The 20,291-nt window shown below is 36.4% G+C and overlaps 1 protein-coding gene across 9 annotated transcripts in view; it reads left to right on the forward strand.

Annotated features, from left to right (window-relative positions):
- The window catches only part of PTPN13 (protein tyrosine phosphatase non-receptor type 13), a 177,248-nt gene that overhangs the window by 155,925 nt on the left and 1,032 nt on the right, over window positions 1-20,291 (forward strand). For 8 of the 9 annotated variants that reach the window (XM_033106394.1, XM_033106393.1, XM_033106395.1 and 5 more), the window contains 9 exons: window positions 523-660; window positions 759-847; window positions 7,734-7,789; window positions 9,165-9,268; window positions 10,750-10,898; window positions 12,216-12,306; window positions 14,614-14,951; window positions 16,500-16,715; window positions 17,770-17,832. In XM_033106394.1, coding sequence (XP_032962285.1) covers window positions 523-660; window positions 759-847; window positions 7,734-7,789; window positions 9,165-9,268; window positions 10,750-10,898; window positions 12,216-12,306; window positions 14,614-14,951; window positions 16,500-16,715; window positions 17,770-17,832 — 1,244 coding nt within the window. Of the gene's footprint in view, window positions 1-522; window positions 661-758; window positions 848-7,733; window positions 7,790-9,164; window positions 9,269-10,083; window positions 10,682-10,749; window positions 10,899-12,215; window positions 12,307-14,613; window positions 14,952-16,499; window positions 16,716-17,769; window positions 17,833-20,291 lie in introns of those variants that run through there. The other variant, XM_033106401.1, reaches the window with a different exon arrangement.

Genomic DNA, 20,291 nt, shown 5'->3' on the forward strand with positions numbered 1-20,291 from the left:
TAGCTACATTACTGTACAGATGTCCTGTGTTCATTCTCATCTATAAGATTAAAATTATTGTTAATGATTGAAAAGATAACTGGGGTGTTTTTTTATAGTGTTTCTTTCGTGTATTCTTTGAAGGAACAATTCACAGCCTACCTAATAATTTAGAAAATTTTTCTTGGGGATGTTTGGGCTGCCCTATTATATTCTTAATCTTTATAACATAATTTGTTCAGTCAAGTTTCTTTCATGGATTAACAATCTGGGATTCATTTAGGAAAATAGCATTAAATTATTGATTTTGGTTTATTCTTTGTAAGTTGCATTTGTATGGTCTTGTATCAGGTAGAAGCCAAAGTAGTTCTAGACGTAAAAATGACTAGGCCCCATTAGTGTAAACTACTTGTCCAGTCACGACTACTTTCCAAAGTGTATGCTTAAAATTTGAAAGACCTGCTATATTCTCTTTGACACATTGTCCTTTTCTTATATCAGTATTTTTAAAGTAAAGCCCCATGTAAATTACTGTTTTTCAAGAATCTGATGTACAAGAAGATGATATTTATGATGATCCTCAAGAAGCTGAGGTTATCCAGTCTCTGCTGGATGTTGTGGATGAGGAAGCCCAAAACCTTTTAAACCAAAATAATGCGACAGGAGATGCCTGTGGTCCAGGTAGGTGAACCAGAAAGAATAAGTTGTTACACTAAGGAGTGTAAGAAGGCCTCTAGGGAGCATTTTAACTCCTCTTGGCCTCTTTATTTCTCTTCCAGGTGCACTAGAAACCAATGGGAAGTTATCTGAAGAGAGAGCAGAAGATATAGACTGTGATGGATCACCTTTACCCGAAGATTTTACAGAGGTAAGGATAATACCTAGGTAAACACTCTAGGATGCTGTATCTTGTTAGAATTATATATCTCCTTACTTGAAAACTTGCTTTCTCCGCTGACACCTTCTCCCTATCTCCGAACTTCCCCCTAGACAGGAGTTAAAGATAATATCCTGATGGCTGGTTAGTAACCTCAATAAGAATTAGAACTGATGTCACTTATTCATTTTGGAGAAAGAACTTGCCTTTAAATCATCTAACTTCTTTTGGTGAAAGTTTCCATTCAAGAAAAAAAGTCAAAAAAATTTTTTTGTTAGTTTGTTTTGGATTTTTTTTTTAATCTTCATTATTTTTACACCAAATTAAAGTTGGGAATTCCAAGATCCCCTTCCAGTTACTATCTAACCTAGGCAGACAACTTTATTTTTTTAAAAAAAAGAAAACCTGGCTTTTATCCTTGGATGCTTCCTCCTGCCCTTCATGGATAAGTATCATGGAAACAGCTAATTCCTCCAGTTATTCCATGGCTTTTGCTATTATTACTTTGAGATTTCAGTTGTGATTTGTTTTAAAAGACTTGGATAGATGACTGGTTCGTAATACATTGAAATAGTTGGATCCAAACTAGTAGAAATAAGCTGTATGGATATATCTGTGTGTGTGTGTGTGTGTGTGTGTGTGTGTGTGTGTGTGTGTGTTTTATAAAAATTATAACAATTTTTTGAAATTAAAAAGAAGTTGGCATCATCTGAGATTATTGCCTGTTTTACTGAAACATTATGTTTAGGGTGGAAATGGAGGTTAAATTCATTTGTTACATTTAAGAGTTATCCTATCCCAGTGAAAGAATCATTACTGAAGTTTCCTCAAATCAAAAAAAAAAAGAAAAAAGAAAGAAAAGAAAAAGAATGGAGTAGTTTTATCATATTGTAGTGATTTTACTTAAGATGTTGTTCTTTCACACCATCAGAATATTAGTAGTTATAAAAACAATAAGCTCTTTGAAAAAGGTTTCCTGACCATGTTAAATTATGCTAACTCTAATTATATTTTTCTTAATATTAAAAGTGCTCCGTAAAATGTGTATTTTGAAGGCTCTAAGAGAATAAATAAAAACCTTTAATCTCCATTTCAAAAATGTTATATCCAATGCCTTTTCTTTAAAAAAAATTAAAAATATAGATTCTCATTTATACTAAGCTATAATAAAAAAAAGTTTATAGCAGAAATTTCATTCAAATTGCTTTTTTGTTATTTCAATATGAAAATATTACATCCTCATTGTAAAAAATTTTTCAAACAGAACCATCTAAAAATACAAATTCCTTTTTTTGCCCATTCCTCATCTTCATCTGATGTAGCTATTATTAAAATTTTGATTTTTACCTTCCATTATGAAAATGAAAACATATTTATATGCATAGGTGATTTTTTAAAAAATAAACTTTATAACATGGTTCTAAATTTGGTTCTCACTTTACAATTGATCATGCCCTCTTTCCACATGAGTACATAAAAGTCTGCCTCATACTTTCTAATGCCTTCCTGTTATTCACAGATAGACCATGATTTATTAAATTGGTTATCTGTTAATGAATTTTAAATGTCGTGTTTGTTATAAACAACAGTGCAACAAAGATTTCTATTTTTTTGTACTGTGAACTCTTAGGATTCACAAGAATTAATTTTACTGAATTTAAATTTGTTATTTGTCTGATTCGTGCAGGCATTTGAGTTTGAAGTCTTCCCTATTCTGCTTGTGCAGCCATAACAAAATACCACAAACTGCGTGGCATAAAAAACAGAAATTTCTTTTTTCACTGTTCTGGAAGCCAGAGGTCCAAGATCAAGTTGCCATGAGGGCTGGTTTCTTGTGAGATGACCACCTTGGCTTGCAGGCGGCCACCTTCTTACTGCACACACACGGCCATTCCTCTGTGTTCGTGCTCTCCTGGTGTATCTTCCTCTTCTTCAAAGGACACCAGTCCTTTTGGATTAGAGCCCTATCTTTATGACCTCATTTAGCCTTAATTACCTCCATTAAGGCCCTATCTCCAAATATAATCACATAGGGGGTTAAGGCCTCAACCTGTGAATTTTGGGGGGATACAATTCAGTCTATAACACAGTCTTTGCTTTAACCAGTTATAAAATACAATTGAGTTTTTATTCAGAATAGTTACAAAACAAATACAAGCTCTAGGCATAACTTCAACCAAAAATGAACAAGATTTACATTATTAAAATTTTAAAACTTTACAAAGAAGCACTGAAGAAAAACATTCCGGACAGCCAGATGGCTCAGTTGGTTAGAGCGTGAGCTCTTAACAACAAGGTTGCTGGTTCAATTCCCTCCATGGGATGGTGAGCCGTGCCCCCTGCAACTAAAGATTGAAAACAGTGACTGGACTTGGAGCTGAGCTGCGCCCTCCACAACTAGATTGAAAGACGACTTGGAGCTAATGGGACCTGAAGAAATCCACTGTTCCCCAATATTTCCTAATAAAAATTTTTAAAAAAGAAAAGAAAAACATTCCTTGTTCTTTGATAGAAGAAAACCTAAATTTAAAATTCTTTCTAGATTTACCTCTAAATTAAATATGATCTCATAAAATATTTTGACTTTTTTTTTTTTTTTAATGAGAAGCCGGGTGGCTTGGTAAAAGGATTCTAAAGTTCACATGGGAGAATTGAGATGTAAAAATATCCAGGAAAATTCTAAAAATTAAGATTCATGGAGGGAGAATATTCCTATCAGTTATTTGGAAATATTATATAAGTTGTCCTGCCACCAAAGTACAGATAGACTCCACAGATTTGTGCCTTGAGAATTCATGTGTAAAACCAAATATTTTGGGCACGATGACAGAGTAAATAAATGCGGTGCTTACCTTCTCTCACAACCACATCAGAATGACGACTAAACTACAAAACAACCATCATTGAGAATTGCCTGAAGTCTTGCTGAAAAGAAGCCCTGCGACTACAGACAGAGAAGAAGCCACCTCGAGACTGGTAGAAAGGGCAGAGATGTGAAAGGAGTTGGTCCCACACCCTCGTGTGACCATTAAACATCGGGAGGGATATCTCCTGATGCGGAGGTTCCCCCAGAAGAAGCAAGGGGTCCCATGCCACACCAGGTTCCCCAGCCCAGGATTCCAGTGCCAGAGAGAGAAGTTCCTAGCACAACGCAGACAGTGGCCATCTGAAGATTGCTTTGTGGCTCCTGCCAGTAGCTCTGGGCAGGGTACGGACTACAGCTGAACTTGGCCTGCAGCAGGTCCCCTACTTGGTGGCCCTTGGTGGGACTGGTACATGCAGTGGCCAGCTTTGAAATGAGCTGGAGTATCACCCAGCCGCCTCCAAGGACAACACACCCAAGGGGAGGATTGGACAGGCACCAGAGCCCTGCTGAGGTAGATCCTGCTCTATAGGGTTAGGCCCTGCACAACAGCTTCTCCACTGTAGTCACAGCCAGTCCTGATACCAATGAGCCCAATGAGCCACATTGACGTACAAAAAGCACCCAAGGCCCAACTACAACAGGAGGGCACATATAACTGACACAAGGGACACACCTGGAGTATGTGGCTCAGGTGACCAGGAAAAGTGCCCCACAGCACAACTACTACATAAGGCCACTCTACTAAGACCGGGAGACATAGCTGCCCTACCTAATACATAGAAACAAGCACAGGGAAGCAACTAACATGGGGTGACAAAGAAACATGTCTCACATAAGAGAACAGAGCAAACCTCCAGGAAAAGAACTAAACAAAATAGAGACAAGCAATCTACCAGATGCAGAGTTCCAAACATTGGTTATAAGGATGCTCAATGATCTCAGAGAATTTCAACAAAGAGATGGGAAACATGAAAATGGAGATAGAGAACATGAAAAAGAACCAATCAGAAATAAAGAATATAATAATGGAAATGAAGACTGCATTACAGGGAATCAGTAGATTTGATGAAGCAGAGGATCGAATCAGCAATTTAGAAGATAAGGTAGCACAAAACACCCAATCAAGACAGCAAAAAAATAATACAAAACTGTCAGTGGCTTCCCATCACCTATAAGGTAATCATGCTTGATCCAGGAAGGATTGGCTTTATGGTCCTTCAACCAGTGCAGTCACAGAGAGAGAGCCCTGTGCTTAGAAGAGATCCACACTTATTTATAAAATAATGCTGTGCTATCACCATTAAAATTCTTAATAGCTTTTAACAAGAAATACTATAATTTCATTTGGCACTGAGCACTGTAAATAATATAGCCAGTCCTGGATCTAGGTGATATCTCCTCTACTTTTCCACGTTGCTGGATCTGGATTCTTTCAGCAGAATCCAGAGCTGGCCATGATAAAAATCTTAAATCTTTTCCTTGAGGCAATACTACAGCTGCCTCTTCCAAAGAGCCTGCAATCCAGAATGACCGAATGAGAAGAGAGACTGAAGGTCAGTCTCTAACCCCACTCTACCCACTCTACCCCATACATAGGTGAACTTGGCAAAAATAGTGGGAAATTGGTTACTACTACAAGTATCTCTATAGTTTGTTTGTTTTTCAGTTGGGCTTTATCTCACCATTTGAATGTTAATAGCACTTGACTCTTATAAAAGGCTTTATTCTTTTTTTTTTTTTTTGGAGTCTAAACTCTTCCTCTTTATTCACTGATCATTTTATTTTTAAACATATAACTTTTTTTTAATTTATTGGGGTGACAATTGTTAGTAAAATTACATAGATTTCAGGTGTACAATTCTGTATTACATCGTCTATAAATCCCATTGTGTGTTCACCACCCAGAGTCAGTTCTCCTTCTATCACCATATATTTGATCCCCCTTACCTTCATCTCCCACCCCCCACGCCCCTTACCCTTTGGCTTTATTCTTTTCAAAATCATTGCATACACAGTAGATTCTTAGACCAGATTCTATGATGCGGAATCAGAAATCCAAATGACTGTACTTGGGGGGAAAAAAACTTAACCCAGAAAAAATTATCAACTTCTCAAAACCAAAAGAATCAACTTCATAAGGACTGCGACGTCCTTTTAGTTGTCAGTGGATAACAACAACCTACTTTTTTTCTTTCTCCATAGAAGTTTTGCATTTCCCTCAAATAAATTGAAATTAATATCAAAATAACAATTATAGATACTTTTTAACTCTACCAAGTCTGTAACTGATAGGTCAGATTAAAGGTTTTTTAAATATTTTTATTAAATAAGTGAGACAACCTTCTATGGCTTAGGCAGAAACATGGGGGGGCACACAGTGTTAAACAGACATGATTCCCACCCTCGTGAAGCTTACAGTCTAATGGAGAGGAAAAGAGAATGATCAAATAAACATATAGATAAACATGCAATTATAAGTTGTTATATGGTTTATGAAATTTTTTAAATTTTTTTTTTTAAAGTGGTACAAAAGAGAGACCAAGGAGACCTACTTTAGACTGGGTGGTTAGGGAACAGTCTCAGAAGGAAAAGATACACCGAATAAAGAGAAAATAAGTTCCATAGGAAGAGCTTTGTGGTGAAAAGAGATGAGCAGTTTTGAAGAACTAAAAGACCCCATTTGAATCTTACTAAGTGAAGGGTTTGAATCTTACTAAGTGAAGGGAAGAGTGCAACTGGATGGTTGGTAGAATTAGACAGAGGCCAGATAATTCAGGATCTTGAAAGGAATTTCCCATTTGTTATGATAACTTGTCCTGATAAAGATTGAAATGTGAGATTTGTTATCTGTGTAAAAATGCAACTTGGCATCTTGTATCAGACTGCTCTTGCAGTATTTGACTCTCTCAGGTACCAATTCAGGTAAAGTATGGGATGATTGATCTGTGTTCCTTATGAAGAGACCACTCACTTTAATAATATAAGGGCAAGATAATTTAACACATTGGAAATTACTGAGATTTTTCTGGAGAGACCATTTTTCAGATTTTAAAATTGAAGTAGTAAACAAGTGGAATCAGCAAAAATTCTTGGGCTACTGAAGATACCTCAGCCACAGTTCAGCATGTATTAATCAAATGTCATATCATTACCGAACTCAGGTTCGGCTGCTTGCCACTCATGAGTCAATGATCAAGAGAAAAGAGTTGGTGGAAAGAAAAGTGAGTTTATTCAAAATACTAGCGTTCCAGGAAGATGGTGGACTCCTGTCTCAAAGGCCGTCTCACCTGTTCCTAGACTGACCAGAAGGAGATATGACTTTTGGTGGTGAACACACAATGCAATATATAGATGATGTATTATAGGTATGTACACTTGAAACCTATATAGTTTTACTAACCAATGTCACCCCAATAAATTTAATAAATAAAAAAATTAAAAAAGAAAAATAAGAACAGCCAGAAGATTTGATAGGTGCATAAGAAGGAACAGAACAGGGGGAGTTAGGCTATTCCCGAGTGTTGATGTCCAAAAAAAATGCCAGAAAAACACCCCGGAGTTGGGGGTGTGTGGAATCTAGTTTGCTTCAAGATAATGTTATCCTGAACCCAGTCGGAAGGGCAATTCATGTGTCACCTGGTGGAAAATTTCAAGGGAGTTGCAGCCTGATTATCGGTGTCCAGAGGTCTAAGGGCTGAAACAATTTCTTTCAAGTCAGTGTTCTGGCGATTAACCAGATTAATGCGGTATGCATGCAACCTTGGGAAATGCATGCAGCAATTGAATCAGAGAGGAAGGGAAGGAAACAAACTTTTAAGAAGAAAAATAAACTAGATTGTTAAATCTTGAAAAGTATACCATCACTCAAAATATGTGTATTTATAATATAAAGATCAACAATAACAGTACATATAGGAAATACTTCACAGAAAAAAAATGAACATTTGCGGTTTATTTATTTTTTTATTTTTTACCATGGGCAAATTTGATTTTGGTTTCTCTCTATTGTAGTCTACCAAAATGAATGGCTGTGAAGAATATTGTGAAGAAAAAGTAAAAGATGAAAGGTAAGAAAATAGCTTTTAAAGTATTTATAACAATTCCATTCTTTTTTTAGAAGTGCTCTGAAGATTTCCTTTTAGATGTTAATTTTAAAATTAATTTGTTCTTTTCCAATAAAATAGAATTGGTGAGTAAGTTATAAAACTATGGCTGAATATTAACAGTGTTTTAAAAATATTGTTACAAGAAGATTCTAGTAACATAGGACAGTGTATTTGTTATAATGTTCCTCCAAAAAAGCAGTATTCTCATGAGCATGGGAAAAAAATGGAAGAAAGGTTTAAAAGGAATGTGTCGACACTGATGATAGTGATTATCTTCTCCTGGTAGGATTATAGGTAACTTATTTTTCTGTTTCTCTATTTTTCCATACAATTTTTTTTTCTTTAATAAGAAAATAAAACCAAAGAAGAAACATTTTAAAACTCCACTAATTTTTTTCTTTTTGAAAAGTTTCTAATATGAAATAAGATTCTTTTGTAACACTAAATGATGGGTCAAGAAAAATTATATATATTGTTGGCCAACTAAATGGTTGTACATAAATTTCACTTCATGTTGGATAACCAAACAGCCAAAAGAGAGCTATTTGCATTTTATTCAAAAAGCAAATTGGCAGTGAATTTCTCACTAAGTTAGACAAGAAGCCACATGTTAATGTAGAAGTGCATATAGTTTTCTACTTAAAAGATTAGCAAATATCTGGGCCAGCTGCCTGTAATTGTAAAGATACCAGATCTCCCCTATTGGGCAGGGGAATGGGAGGAAGGAGGAAGGGTAAATTAGTGTACTTTCTTCAGGTGGAATTTGGAAACACTGTTAACACATAAACTTTATTTGCATGTTACTAATTCTTTTTTTTCTTCCCCCTTTCTTCCTCCTCCCCCCTGCCCCACTCCGATTCAAGCTGTTGTTTCTCGGTCTAGTTGTGTAGGACACAGCTCCCTGGCCCATGCTGATGTTCACCAATAGGGACTTCTGTAAATAAATTAATATACATCCATACAGTACAATACAGTGGGCAGCTGTTTAAAAAATAAGAGCAGTATACTGACAAAATTGTCATCAGTCATCCTTGTTGAAGGGTGGAAACAAACCACCACCTTCTCCATCCCCAAGAGGACTCCTTCAGTCTAAGGTCCAAAGACTTGGGATTTGTTTGAGGATAAATTTTAAATGATATTAAATAATTCTGTACCTCAGAATTTACATCCACCAATAAATTTTAAGAATTGTGGATTCTGATTTTTTTTGACCAGATGATCTATTTTCAAATCCCGTAATAATTAGAGAGGAAACAAGTGCTTCAAGGACATAATATTTACATTTATTTGGGGACAAAACTGAGGAAAATATTACAAATGTGTTTTTATTTCATAGTTTAATTCAAAAGTCACAAGAAAGGAAGACTGATGATGATGAAATAACATGGAGAAGTGATGAATTGCCAACAGAAACAACAAACCACGAAGATTCCAATAAAGGCAAGAATTTTATTATCAAGTTTTTGATCAAAAACAATGGATAGAGAAGATAAGGGTTTGAAAATTATAATTTTCATAGTATATGGATGTTATTTCATCATATGTGTACTTTATTTGGTTCTATATGTAAAGTTAAATGACATGGACAGACATCACCATTCATTTATGTAACCAGATGTTCTTACAGTTGTAGTCTAAAATTCTCGGTGGCTTGGATAAAACATGCAAATAAGCATGTAAATACTTTAAATGGAAACACAGTTTTTCCATTCTGGAATGAGAAGTCAAGGAGCACATTTCACTTATAGTAAAAATGGGTAGAATAGCTCAAAGATAGGAAATTACTACACTTAAATCTCAACCTCACTGTTTAAGAGCAAGAGTCAGCCGGCCTGGCTTCCCTAGTATTGCTTCTCTCATTTTATAGCTGAGCCAATAGAAAAATGAAGTCTTCTCCGGTGTTTCTCTTTTTTCAATAAGGAAATGTTATACTAATGCAATGAAAGAACATGGTTTTATAATTTGAAGTCTTAGTTGTTAAAAGACATCATAGAAGTTGCATTAACACTTTTGGATTTCAGTAGACTGTTGTTGCCAGTGACAGTGCTGTCATCAGCTCCTGTAGCCCATGCTCTTCTCTCCAGCCGAAAGTTAAGCTTCTTGAGTGGAGGGATCTTACAAAGCTTTGTATCCACCACAGTGCCTAGCGTTATTGTTGCCTAAGTAGTAGCTGCGTCACCAGATTACTTTAATCAACTGATTGACATAATTAGAGCTACACTTGCACAGACTGGATACCTCTCCTTTTTGTCCAGGATACGAACAGTTGCCTTCTGTAATCAGCAGTTTCCATAAAGCAGGTACTAAATTAGATGCACAGCTCTTCTAAGACACCGACATCACTTGTTTGACCACCTCCTGAAGACCCCAAGGGTTTCATCTGCATGGAGAAAACTATCAAATGCCAGAGACACTGGTACTGAGTACCAAGGGTGGGAGGACAAGGGAGAGGCCGGTGTTTCTCTGCATTGTCCCCTTGTAAGGAGTTTCTGAAGCGTCTCCCTTCCTGTTTCCCCATGTGCTTGGTGGCTAATTTAAATGAAGAGTAGCAGTAGGCCTAGATACATGTTCATCAAGAAAACAGTGCCATTTGAGTCAAGAGAAGCAAAAAGACACCATTTAAACTCCTTTAGAAACTGTAAGTAAATGAAAACCAACAGCCTTAAGAACCTCTGCACGGTCAGTGAAGTATTTCCTTGAAAGGTGGTTAAAAGGTCGTTGTGGCCAAGATTTTCCTGTGTTGATTGTACTTACCTGCCTACTTATCAATTCTATTGCCTTATTAATTCTAAAGACTCTCACTTTGGTAAAAATAGATGAGGTGAAAATAGGCTCAAAGGCTCAAATTAGTTCCCTTATTGACTGAATTGGTTCTGGGGGAAATTAAAAAAAAAAAAAATCAATCCCTGTCTTCTTGTTAGATCATCCCTTTCTGACACACGAGGAGCTTGCTGCACTCCCCATCGTCAAAGTACTTCCCTCCGGTAGATACACTGGTACCAAGTTGAAATCAGTCATTCGAATGTTGCGAGGTTTACTAGATCAAGGAATTCCTTCTAAGGAGCTGGAGGTAAGTAGCTCCTGCTGCAAAGTTACGAGACATTTTGGAAATGTCTATCACTTTACAACTTTACTTCCAACTATAAAAGCACCATCTTGTCATATCTAGCAGTAAATTAATTTTTCTAATTAGGATCCTAATACGTAATATTGATTTAAAGGGATCTCTTTAGCCATTTTGGAGCCTGACAAATCTCCCTGAAAGATTATCCTCCCTGCCTCATATGTAGGGATAAAGAGGTGGTTTTTCTGAAGTCAAGGATCAATTCCAACCATCCACAAAACTTCCTAATTAATACATGCAGATGTGGTTCATCATTAGCAATAGTTTCTAATTTAATACAGCTCTAAGAACTTGCCTTCAGTTGAAAGCTGCAGTGGTTCGGAGCCCTTGCTCCTGAGGTCTTGCTGGCACCATCCATATTTACCACTAAGCAAAAGAGAAATTTGACCCATCTCCCTCAAACCATCTCTTTGACCACTTCCTGAGTTTTTCATAGCCACTGAAGTAAAAGGAGCTAACTTCTACTGAGAGCATCTGCAATGTGCTAGATGCTTTGTACTTAATACTCAAAATATTATAAATCCCGTTATATAGATTTGGAAATAAGGTTACAGTTGTTAAGGTATACTCTCCCCCTCCATTTTGCAGAATTAATTCTACGTTAAGATCTTAAGTTTAAATCTCAGAGACCTTCCATCACTACCCTTTATAAAGTAGGTCTTTATTTTTCACAGCAGTTTGTTAATTTCTTCAAAGCACGTATAATATTTGTTTGTTTATTTCTTTATTGTCTCTTCCTCCCAATAGACTGTAAGTTCCAGGGAAGCCAGAATCATATCTTTTTTTTTCACCACTATTGCTAGCACTTATTACAGTGCTTTGCATATAGTAGGTATTTTCAGTATATATTCATTGAGTGGCTATCTATGACCCCACAGATAATATTGTCAAGAAATTCTGCTCCAGCTCATTGTTTTAAGCCAAAGTTGGTTTTATAAGTTGTACTTTTTTCTAAAATATAATTATAGACATCTTTAAATTGAACTTAAAATTAAGGTACATACAAAGTGTCACCTCGCAAAGTTAGTTGACTACAACATGTTAAACATATTTGCAATAATATGTTTTAACAACTGGTGTATCAAATTAGTATTTTGATTTTAGGCTTACTTATCTTGATAAGGCATCATCTGTTTCTTAACATTCAAAGTCTGCCCTGATCAATAACCAATTTTGCACCCTGCACATTTAAAGCATTTGCAATTATTACTGAATTGCTGCTTATCTCAACAAATTTAACTTTATTTCCATTTTTACTTACAGAATCTTCAAGAATTAAAACCTTTGGATCAGTGTCTAATTGGACAAACTAAGGAAAACAGAAGGAAGAATCGATATAAAAATATACTTCCCTGTAAGTTCCAATATGGTTTCAAACCAAATATATAATTTGAACGGATTTAAAACTTTTGTGCTTAATTTACCCTATCTTTCTCTCACATAGTGCATGCACACACATTCAGAGATTTATATCAGTAACAAATTTAGATACACAATGTGAATTCTTTTTAAAATATCTGTGTATTCTAAAAACCAATCAGAGGAATCTTAAATATTTCTTCGGGCATGCATGAATTTTTATTAGCATAGTATTAGAAATTAATCAGTGATGCCAAACCAGTAATTTTAAAGTCTTTTTAAAAATATGGATTGTTGGGGGTGGCTCAGTTGGTTAGAGTGTGGTGCTCTTAACAACAAGGTTGCTGGTTCGATCCCCACATGGGCCACTGTGAGCTGCGCCCTTCCACTCGTTGTAAGTTTAGAGAAATGTCTGTGGTATATAACAGCTGTGTACATACATGTGGCTACAATAATACCACAGGTTGCATTATACTTTGAATTGTTTCGGGTACCAGAAGGGAAAAAAAGCAATTAGTTTTACCCATGTTTTAACCATTTCACCAATCGACATGGTTTTTTATGATTATACATGAATTACATATATAGCCAAAATAATAGTGTCTAGCAACTTCTTATAGAAAGTGTCAGCCATATTGATATGTACAGTGGGTGCCAAAAAAAATGTATACACATTTTAAGGAAGGAAAAAACTGTATTAATTGTAATACTCAATATGTACCGATAACTGAAGATGAAGATAAGTCACGTTTGGCTTCTGCAATTACAAGAGATGCTCAAAGTGGTTACCATCAGCATCCAGACACTTTTGATTATGGCGAACTATTGCTAGTTCGGAAAACTCATTGGAAGTATTGGAGCATAGATGACATTTCTTAAAATGTGTATAATTTTTTCTTAGCACGTTGGATTACACTATATGACACACTGACCCTGTCTTTGCCAAGAAGTCAGAAATCCAAAGATAAATAACAAAACCAGTAGTGACAAATCATGCAACAAAAAATAATATAATTGCATGTTTTCAATCAAACTGGAAGACACAAAACTCATTTTGGAAAACTTATTGGAAGTGTATTTTAGCATTTTTAAAATGGAATAGATCATGGTTTGGCATAAAGTAGGTGGGAATTATGTCAGGCCAAAAAAATGGCCAGACTTGTATCTCAAAATCAGGGTAGGATAAGCCATAAATCCAAAACTACTGAGTGGGCTTGTTTCTGTGAAGTAAAAGAGAGAAGTCAAGTAATAGAAGGGCAACTGATGGAGGATTTTGAAATCTATTACTAAAAGTCATAATTTGGTAATCACAGAAATTACCAGTTAAGTTTATAAATATTTGAAATAGAAATGACTCCTAATATATAAATGCATACAAATTCTCTTCGATAAAATGACTTACATATACTTTTCACTGGGGCAGCCTGCTTTGAAAATTTTTCTTTGGACTATTTTAAATTACAATTAAACAAAGACAGGAATCTATATGCCTGAAGAATAAAGTGAGCTACCTTTTTACTTATTTTGTTAGTGTATTATTTTGGCTGCATATTAAAAAGACTGTAACAGATGAGCAAGAATTAATTATGCCAATTATATTCGCCATAAGTACTTTAATAGTTTCACTGTAATACTCATTTTTAAGAAATAATATTTTGGCATTATCATTCATTATTAATTTCATTAGTCATCATTAAAATACCAATGGAAAAGAAGTAGCCAACTTGTATTTCTCTAGTTACTTATTAAGAACTTCTAAATGCACTTTATTAATTTATTTTAATTTCTTCAATCAAATCTATGTAAATAATATCGAATTTTCTGTCATAAACTCACTGAGTTGACATCTTAGATATACCTGTAACATATATATATAGACGATGTATTACAGAATTGTACACCTGACATCTATGTAACTTTACTGACAATTGTTACCCCAATAAACTTTAATTAAAAAAAAAAGATATACTTGTAACATGAGTGAAATGAGTAAATATAAAGTGACTTGACTGTACTACCATTTGAAAGTATACTTTTATTGAAATGTATTTGTGGTAGTGGCTGGTTAGCTCAGTTGGTTAGAGCATGGTGCTAATAACACCAAGGCTGCTGGTTTGATCCCCGCATGGGCCCTCCTTAAAAAAAAAGCTGTGCCCTCCTTAAAAAAAAAAAAAGAAGTATTTGTGTTTTCATCTATGGTTATGAGGAATTTCTCATAATCTTTGACTCGCCTGTTTATAAAGCTCTTGTTTAAAAATGCCTGATATATAGGTGGCTCTGTTTTGTGGTGGGAAATTCACAGATGATGCTACAAGAGTGCCGCTTGGAGGTGAAGGTGGATATATCAATGCCAGCTTCATTAAGATCCCGGTGGGGAAAGAAGAGTTCCTTTACATTGCCTGCCAAGGGCCCCTCCCTACAACTGTTGGAGATTTCTGGCAGATGATTTGGGAACAGAAATCCACAGTGATAGCCATGATGACCCAAGAAGTAGAAGGGGAAAAAATCAAATGCCAGCGCTATTGGCCTAACATCCTAGGCAAAACGACAATGGTCAGCAACAGGCTTCGGCTGGCTCTTGTAAGAATGCGGCAGCTGAAGGGCTTTGTAGTCAGGGCAATGACCCTAGAAGATATTCAGGTAAGTGAATTAAACCTTTCCATTTATTAAGGCTTATCTCCTAGTTGGAATGCAGACCTGGACTCTTTCCATGATTGCATCAGTGTGTTTCTAAATAAAAGCCAGTGGCTTCTTTGGTTCCCATTTCTGTTGAACTAATGCTACCTATTATTTTTTATCTGATATAAGCTTAAGTGTGACCCTCTTCATGAATTCTGCCAGTACGTACTGTAGTAAAATGAAAATGAGAATACAGGACTTTTAATGTGGTTATCCATCATCCTTTGCTTAGTGATAGCATAGAATGGCTCAGAAACTGTGTGCTGGAAGCTCATTCTTTTTAAGATCAAACCTCTAAATAGACTCAATAAAACTGTTTTTTAAAATCTTTTAAGTTGAAGATATCCCTCCATAAAGACAACTTAATATCTTTGGCAATACATGGACGATTGTGGCGTAAACATTTGTCATTCAAGTAATTCCTACTGCAGCCACATAACCACTGAATAAATTTAGCTTGAATTAGATGAGTGCTATACCTTAAGTAAAGCAACTACTGTTTTCTCACCTCCATACTTTATTTCACTCCTCTGTCCAGTAATACCAGCTAAGTGTGAGTAATGTGTTTCCTGTTGGAGTTGCAGCTTTCTTAAAAAAACAGAAATTTTACTTGCACAAAAGCAAAACGGATTAGCTTATTTACTCTGTTCTACTCATGGCATGTAAACATAGCCTGAGAATATCCTTCATAATTTTTCATTTTACAAAGAATTAAACTTTACACCTCCTTATTCACTGACACCAGCTTACATTACTTACTAGCACAATTATTCGGTATTCCTTAAATGATTGGTTTATTTACTCAACACATGTTTGTAGAACTTAGGCCCCGTTACGGAATCTAGGGATTCAGAGGTTAACACAGACAGAAAGAACTCCCTGACTTCATGGAGCTTACTTTCTAATGAGATGGTATTGGTGCTGTGGAAAAAACCGTGAAGGAGTTGAGTGAGCCACCAGGATGTCTGAGGTGGAGGGGGTTGGGGGCAGCTATTCAGTTAGAAAAAGCAAGTGCAGAGACCCTGAGACTGAACTGTGCCTCATTCTGTTCTCTTCTGTTCTCTTCTGTTCTGTTCCGTAGAACCACAGAGAGTTCCCTCTGGCTGAAGCGAAGTGGCCTGGAGGAGGAGGTTAGGTCTGAGAGGTAGATAGGTCCCTGGGCCAGATTATGCAGAGCTTTTACGCCAATGCCATGACTGGTTTTTATCTGGGGTGAATTTGAAATGGGGTCATGAAAAAAAAAAAAGGCTGTTATTTGTATCAAAACCGAATGGGCTTTTAGGGTTTCCAAAGAGTAGTCTTTACCAATATCTAAAATGTGGATCCAGCCACTTCCTTGATAAAGGCCCTCTGTGTTTTGTTTGATGGAGACTTTTGGTCTCTTTTGCTTTTCCTTTGATCTGATCCAATGGAAAAAACAAAATTTGAAAGGACAAAATAATATTAAGAGCTAACTACATGGGAAAAATACAGTATGCCTTATATTCTTACTCTGTTGTACAATTTCAGACAGGAGAGGTGCGACATATTTCTCATCTGAATTTCACTGCCTGGCCAGACCACGATACACCTTCTCAACCGGACGACTTGCTCACTTTTATCTCTTACATGAGACACATTCACACATCTGGCCCAATCATCACACACTGCAGCGCTGGCATTGGACGTTCTGGGACCCTGATATGCATCGATGTGGTTCTGGGATTAATCGGTCAAGATCTTGAAGTAAGTGCAAGATAGAGCATTTGACCAGCAATAGCGATGAAATCTAATTCTTCAATAATGTGATGTGATCGTGGGATTTTTTTTTGTTTATCAGTTTGTATGAGTACCTTAATTTTCTTACTATACAGAACTGTCTTTTAGTATACATTGTTCAAAACTTCATAGGCCATAATCAAGAAGAAATAATACTTCAAATTTGTGTTTGTTTCACTGGTATTTTGAAATTATATGCTCAAAAGCCCCTTACGCAATACGGCATTTTACTCTTTATAATCCTTAAGCTTGAATAAGATAAAGTCAGTGTTGTTATCACACTTTAAGGGATAGAAATGTTGAAGCAAAAAAAGAAAGTATATTTTTGAAATGAACAAGCTTATATTCTCTTTTTGTTATTGTTACCTATAGATAGAAAATGTGTAGTTTGTTAAACAAATTGATGCTAAATAGTCTATCTCTAAATAAACATGGCCAATAAGAATATAATCTTACATAAAACCTAAGTAATATAAACCTTATTTAAAATGTTAGAGTATCTTATGGCATATAGTATGTAATTAAAATTATTGTCTTTTAAAGAATTTCATTTAAAAACACTTCTCTCTGGCACTTCACACTCTATTATATCTAACAATAATTTAAGTAGGACAAAACAAAATAGTTTATTTCTCCATTGTTTCAAACTGTTAAATAAATATCAGTGAAAGTAAAGCGCTCAGGAATTTCATTCTGAAAAGCAAAATGTAGGAAAATTTGTTGGCTTTTTTTTTTTTTACTAGTAGTATTAGAAAGGAGTCAAACTTCAGAGGGACAAGAATTTCTGTTGGGAATTTTCAAATAGAATGACCTTCCCTAATTCTTGAAAAATCATAAATAAAATTATCAAACAATGTCAAAGTCAGTTCACCCTCTTACTTTATCCGGAATAGTTTTCCAAGACTGCTAGAAGGGGAACGATAATGGGGTACAGAAATCTATATAAGCCACTACTCTGAATCTTTAGGGTTCAAATTCGGTTACCCTTTTTACCTAACATATAAATTCTTTCCTTTGGCAGTTTGACATCTCTGATTTAGTGCGCTGCATGAGACTACAAAGACATGGAATGGTTCAGACGGAGGTGAGTCTTGGTTGGTGTCTTCTAGTGAGAATTTTCGTGATGATTCTGATAGTTTAAACGGTCTGGTTAAACCATTTCCCTTTTGAGGGTTTCCACATTATTGCGTAAATCCAAAGATATATGGTAGTAAGGGATTCTTTTTTTTTTTTTTTAAGCATGAGCACCAATTCAGAAAAAAAGAAACTATTTCTAGGCTATCTTCTTTTAAATGTTGCCTTTATCTTTAAAAATGAGGAAATGCAGTATCTGCACTGAATAGATTACAGAGCATAGCGTGGCATGTTGGAGGCAAAAATTGAGGGTGGTACAAAATAACATGTAATGAGTGGCGTTCCTTCCCTATATCCAACCTAAAAAAAAGATAGAAGGCAACATTCTTGCTACAGAAATTCCCCAAAAGGGAATGGGATTCAGCAGTATGGACTAGAAGGCAAGAAGGCAGGCTGGATTGCTTAAGTCTGGAGAAGGCACTCTGGGAGGGGAGTGAGTAGGTGGGTCCATTTGTCTTCTGTTTTGGATGATTTTCATTTCACTCCCCTGAAAGCAGATGATGGGTTTATCACCCGCTGACCTGGAGTCTTGTATCCTTCACAGGGACTGCATTATCTAGAGTATCTGTCTGCTCTGATCGGTTCTACTATCCTTTTTGTTTGTCCTGGGGGAAGGGATGTGGAAGCTATTTTCATATATCTATAAATTCACTTTTCTCTACTTCTTGAATAATGTAGTTTACTATCTTTAAAATTAGAATTTGTCTACTTTCCCTTCATATACCTGTTTAATTTAAATTAAATATCCTAACTATTACACTGATTTAGAGCCACTTTTTTTAGTCAGAGAAAGCCTACTGATCTGTATAAATAGTTCTTTAGACCCAGGAAGTTCACTTGTTCAGTAGATATCTATTGAGTGTCTGCTGCATACGAGGCACTCTTCTAGGTGCTTGGAGCACGTCAGTGAATAAAAAGGAACATCCTGCTGGAATAACAAAGATCTTCTAGGGGGGAGGTGGTGAGGAAGGCAGATAATAAACACATGAAATAAGTAAGTTCTATAGGCTATCTGAAAGTGATAAGTGCTTTAGAGGGAAAAGTGTAGAAAAGGGTAAAGAGGATGAGTCCTGGCGTGTTGAGGTGCTATCTTAAATAGGTGGCTCCACTGCGAAGTGACACTTGAGCAAAGATTTGGAGGGGCTGAAGGAGGCCATCATGTAGATGTCTGGGAGTAAGAGCCTTTCGGGCAGACAGAACTTCCTGCGTGGAAGTCCAAGGTGGGGGTGGTCTTGTGTGTTTAAGAACAGTCACGGCCAGTGTGGCTGAGGTGAGAGGGTAGGTGACAGGGGCCAGGGCTTGGGCTTTCTTCTGAGTGAAATGGAGCCCCGCAGTATTGTATGGAGTGACATGATCTGACTCAAATTTTAAAGGACCACTCTGGCTGCCATGTTAAAACAAGATCCGATATAGGAGGATGGGGCAGAGATGGGGGTACAAGGTTAGAATTAGAGGTCAGTTAGGTGGCGAGCAGTGGTGGCCCAGCCTGGAATGGTGGGTGTAAATGTAGGGAGAAGAGGAGTAGGTTTGTCAATGGATTGTTTGTGGCATGAGAGAAGATTATAGATGATTGTGTGGAAAATGTGGAAAAGTTAAAATACAGATGAGCAAAAAGTAAATAAAAGGGTTGCCTGTATTCCTGCACTTCAGAGTTCTTAACATTTTCGACAACGTTCTTACATTCTTTAGTCTAAGCATGTGTGCACAGGTGTGCAAGCTCTCAAACACACAACAATTTTCAGTGAGATTCAACAGTACTTACTGTTTTATTACTTTCCATTTGGCATATTGCGAATTTTTCTACTTATTTTCAGGCTCATTAAATCTTTGTCAAATAACGAGAAAGCTCAGATCCTTGAATAAAGAATAATTTTAGCCCCAAAAAAGTTAATTTTCAAAAAATTTTGATTTCAGTATTCTTTTATTACAAAATATTTAAAGAAAATTATTTTGTGTAGCATCTTGGATATTAACTTCTTTCCCCGCCCCCCGCCCCTTTTCCACCTCCCCCCAAACCGACTCCTGTTCAAGCCGTTGTTTCTCAGTCTAGTCTAGTTGTGTAGGACACAGCTCCCTGGCCCATGCTGGTATTATGAGCCTTGCATTCTGCCGGGCTGAGGCAGTCGGTCACCAGCTCACAGCAGCTCATGGTAGCTCTCACTGGCTGCCGGCCACTCATAGCAGCGCACAGTAGCCCAGCTCCAGAGAGAACCGTTGTTCACAATCTTACCTGTAGAGGGCGCAGCTCACTGGCCCATGTGGGAAATCGACCTTGGCATTAGGAGCACAGTGCTCCAACCACTTGAGCCACACGGCTGGCCCTGGTACTTCTTGAAATTTCAAAACATCTAAAATGAGTTCAATACATCTAGAAGAAATTTTGTAGGAAGTTTCTTTTTACGTTATAAA

Source organism: Rhinolophus ferrumequinum, chromosome 5, assembly GCF_004115265.2.
Source record: "Rhinolophus ferrumequinum isolate MPI-CBG mRhiFer1 chromosome 5, mRhiFer1_v1.p, whole genome shotgun sequence".
NCBI lineage: Eukaryota > Metazoa > Chordata > Mammalia > Chiroptera > Rhinolophidae > Rhinolophus > Rhinolophus ferrumequinum.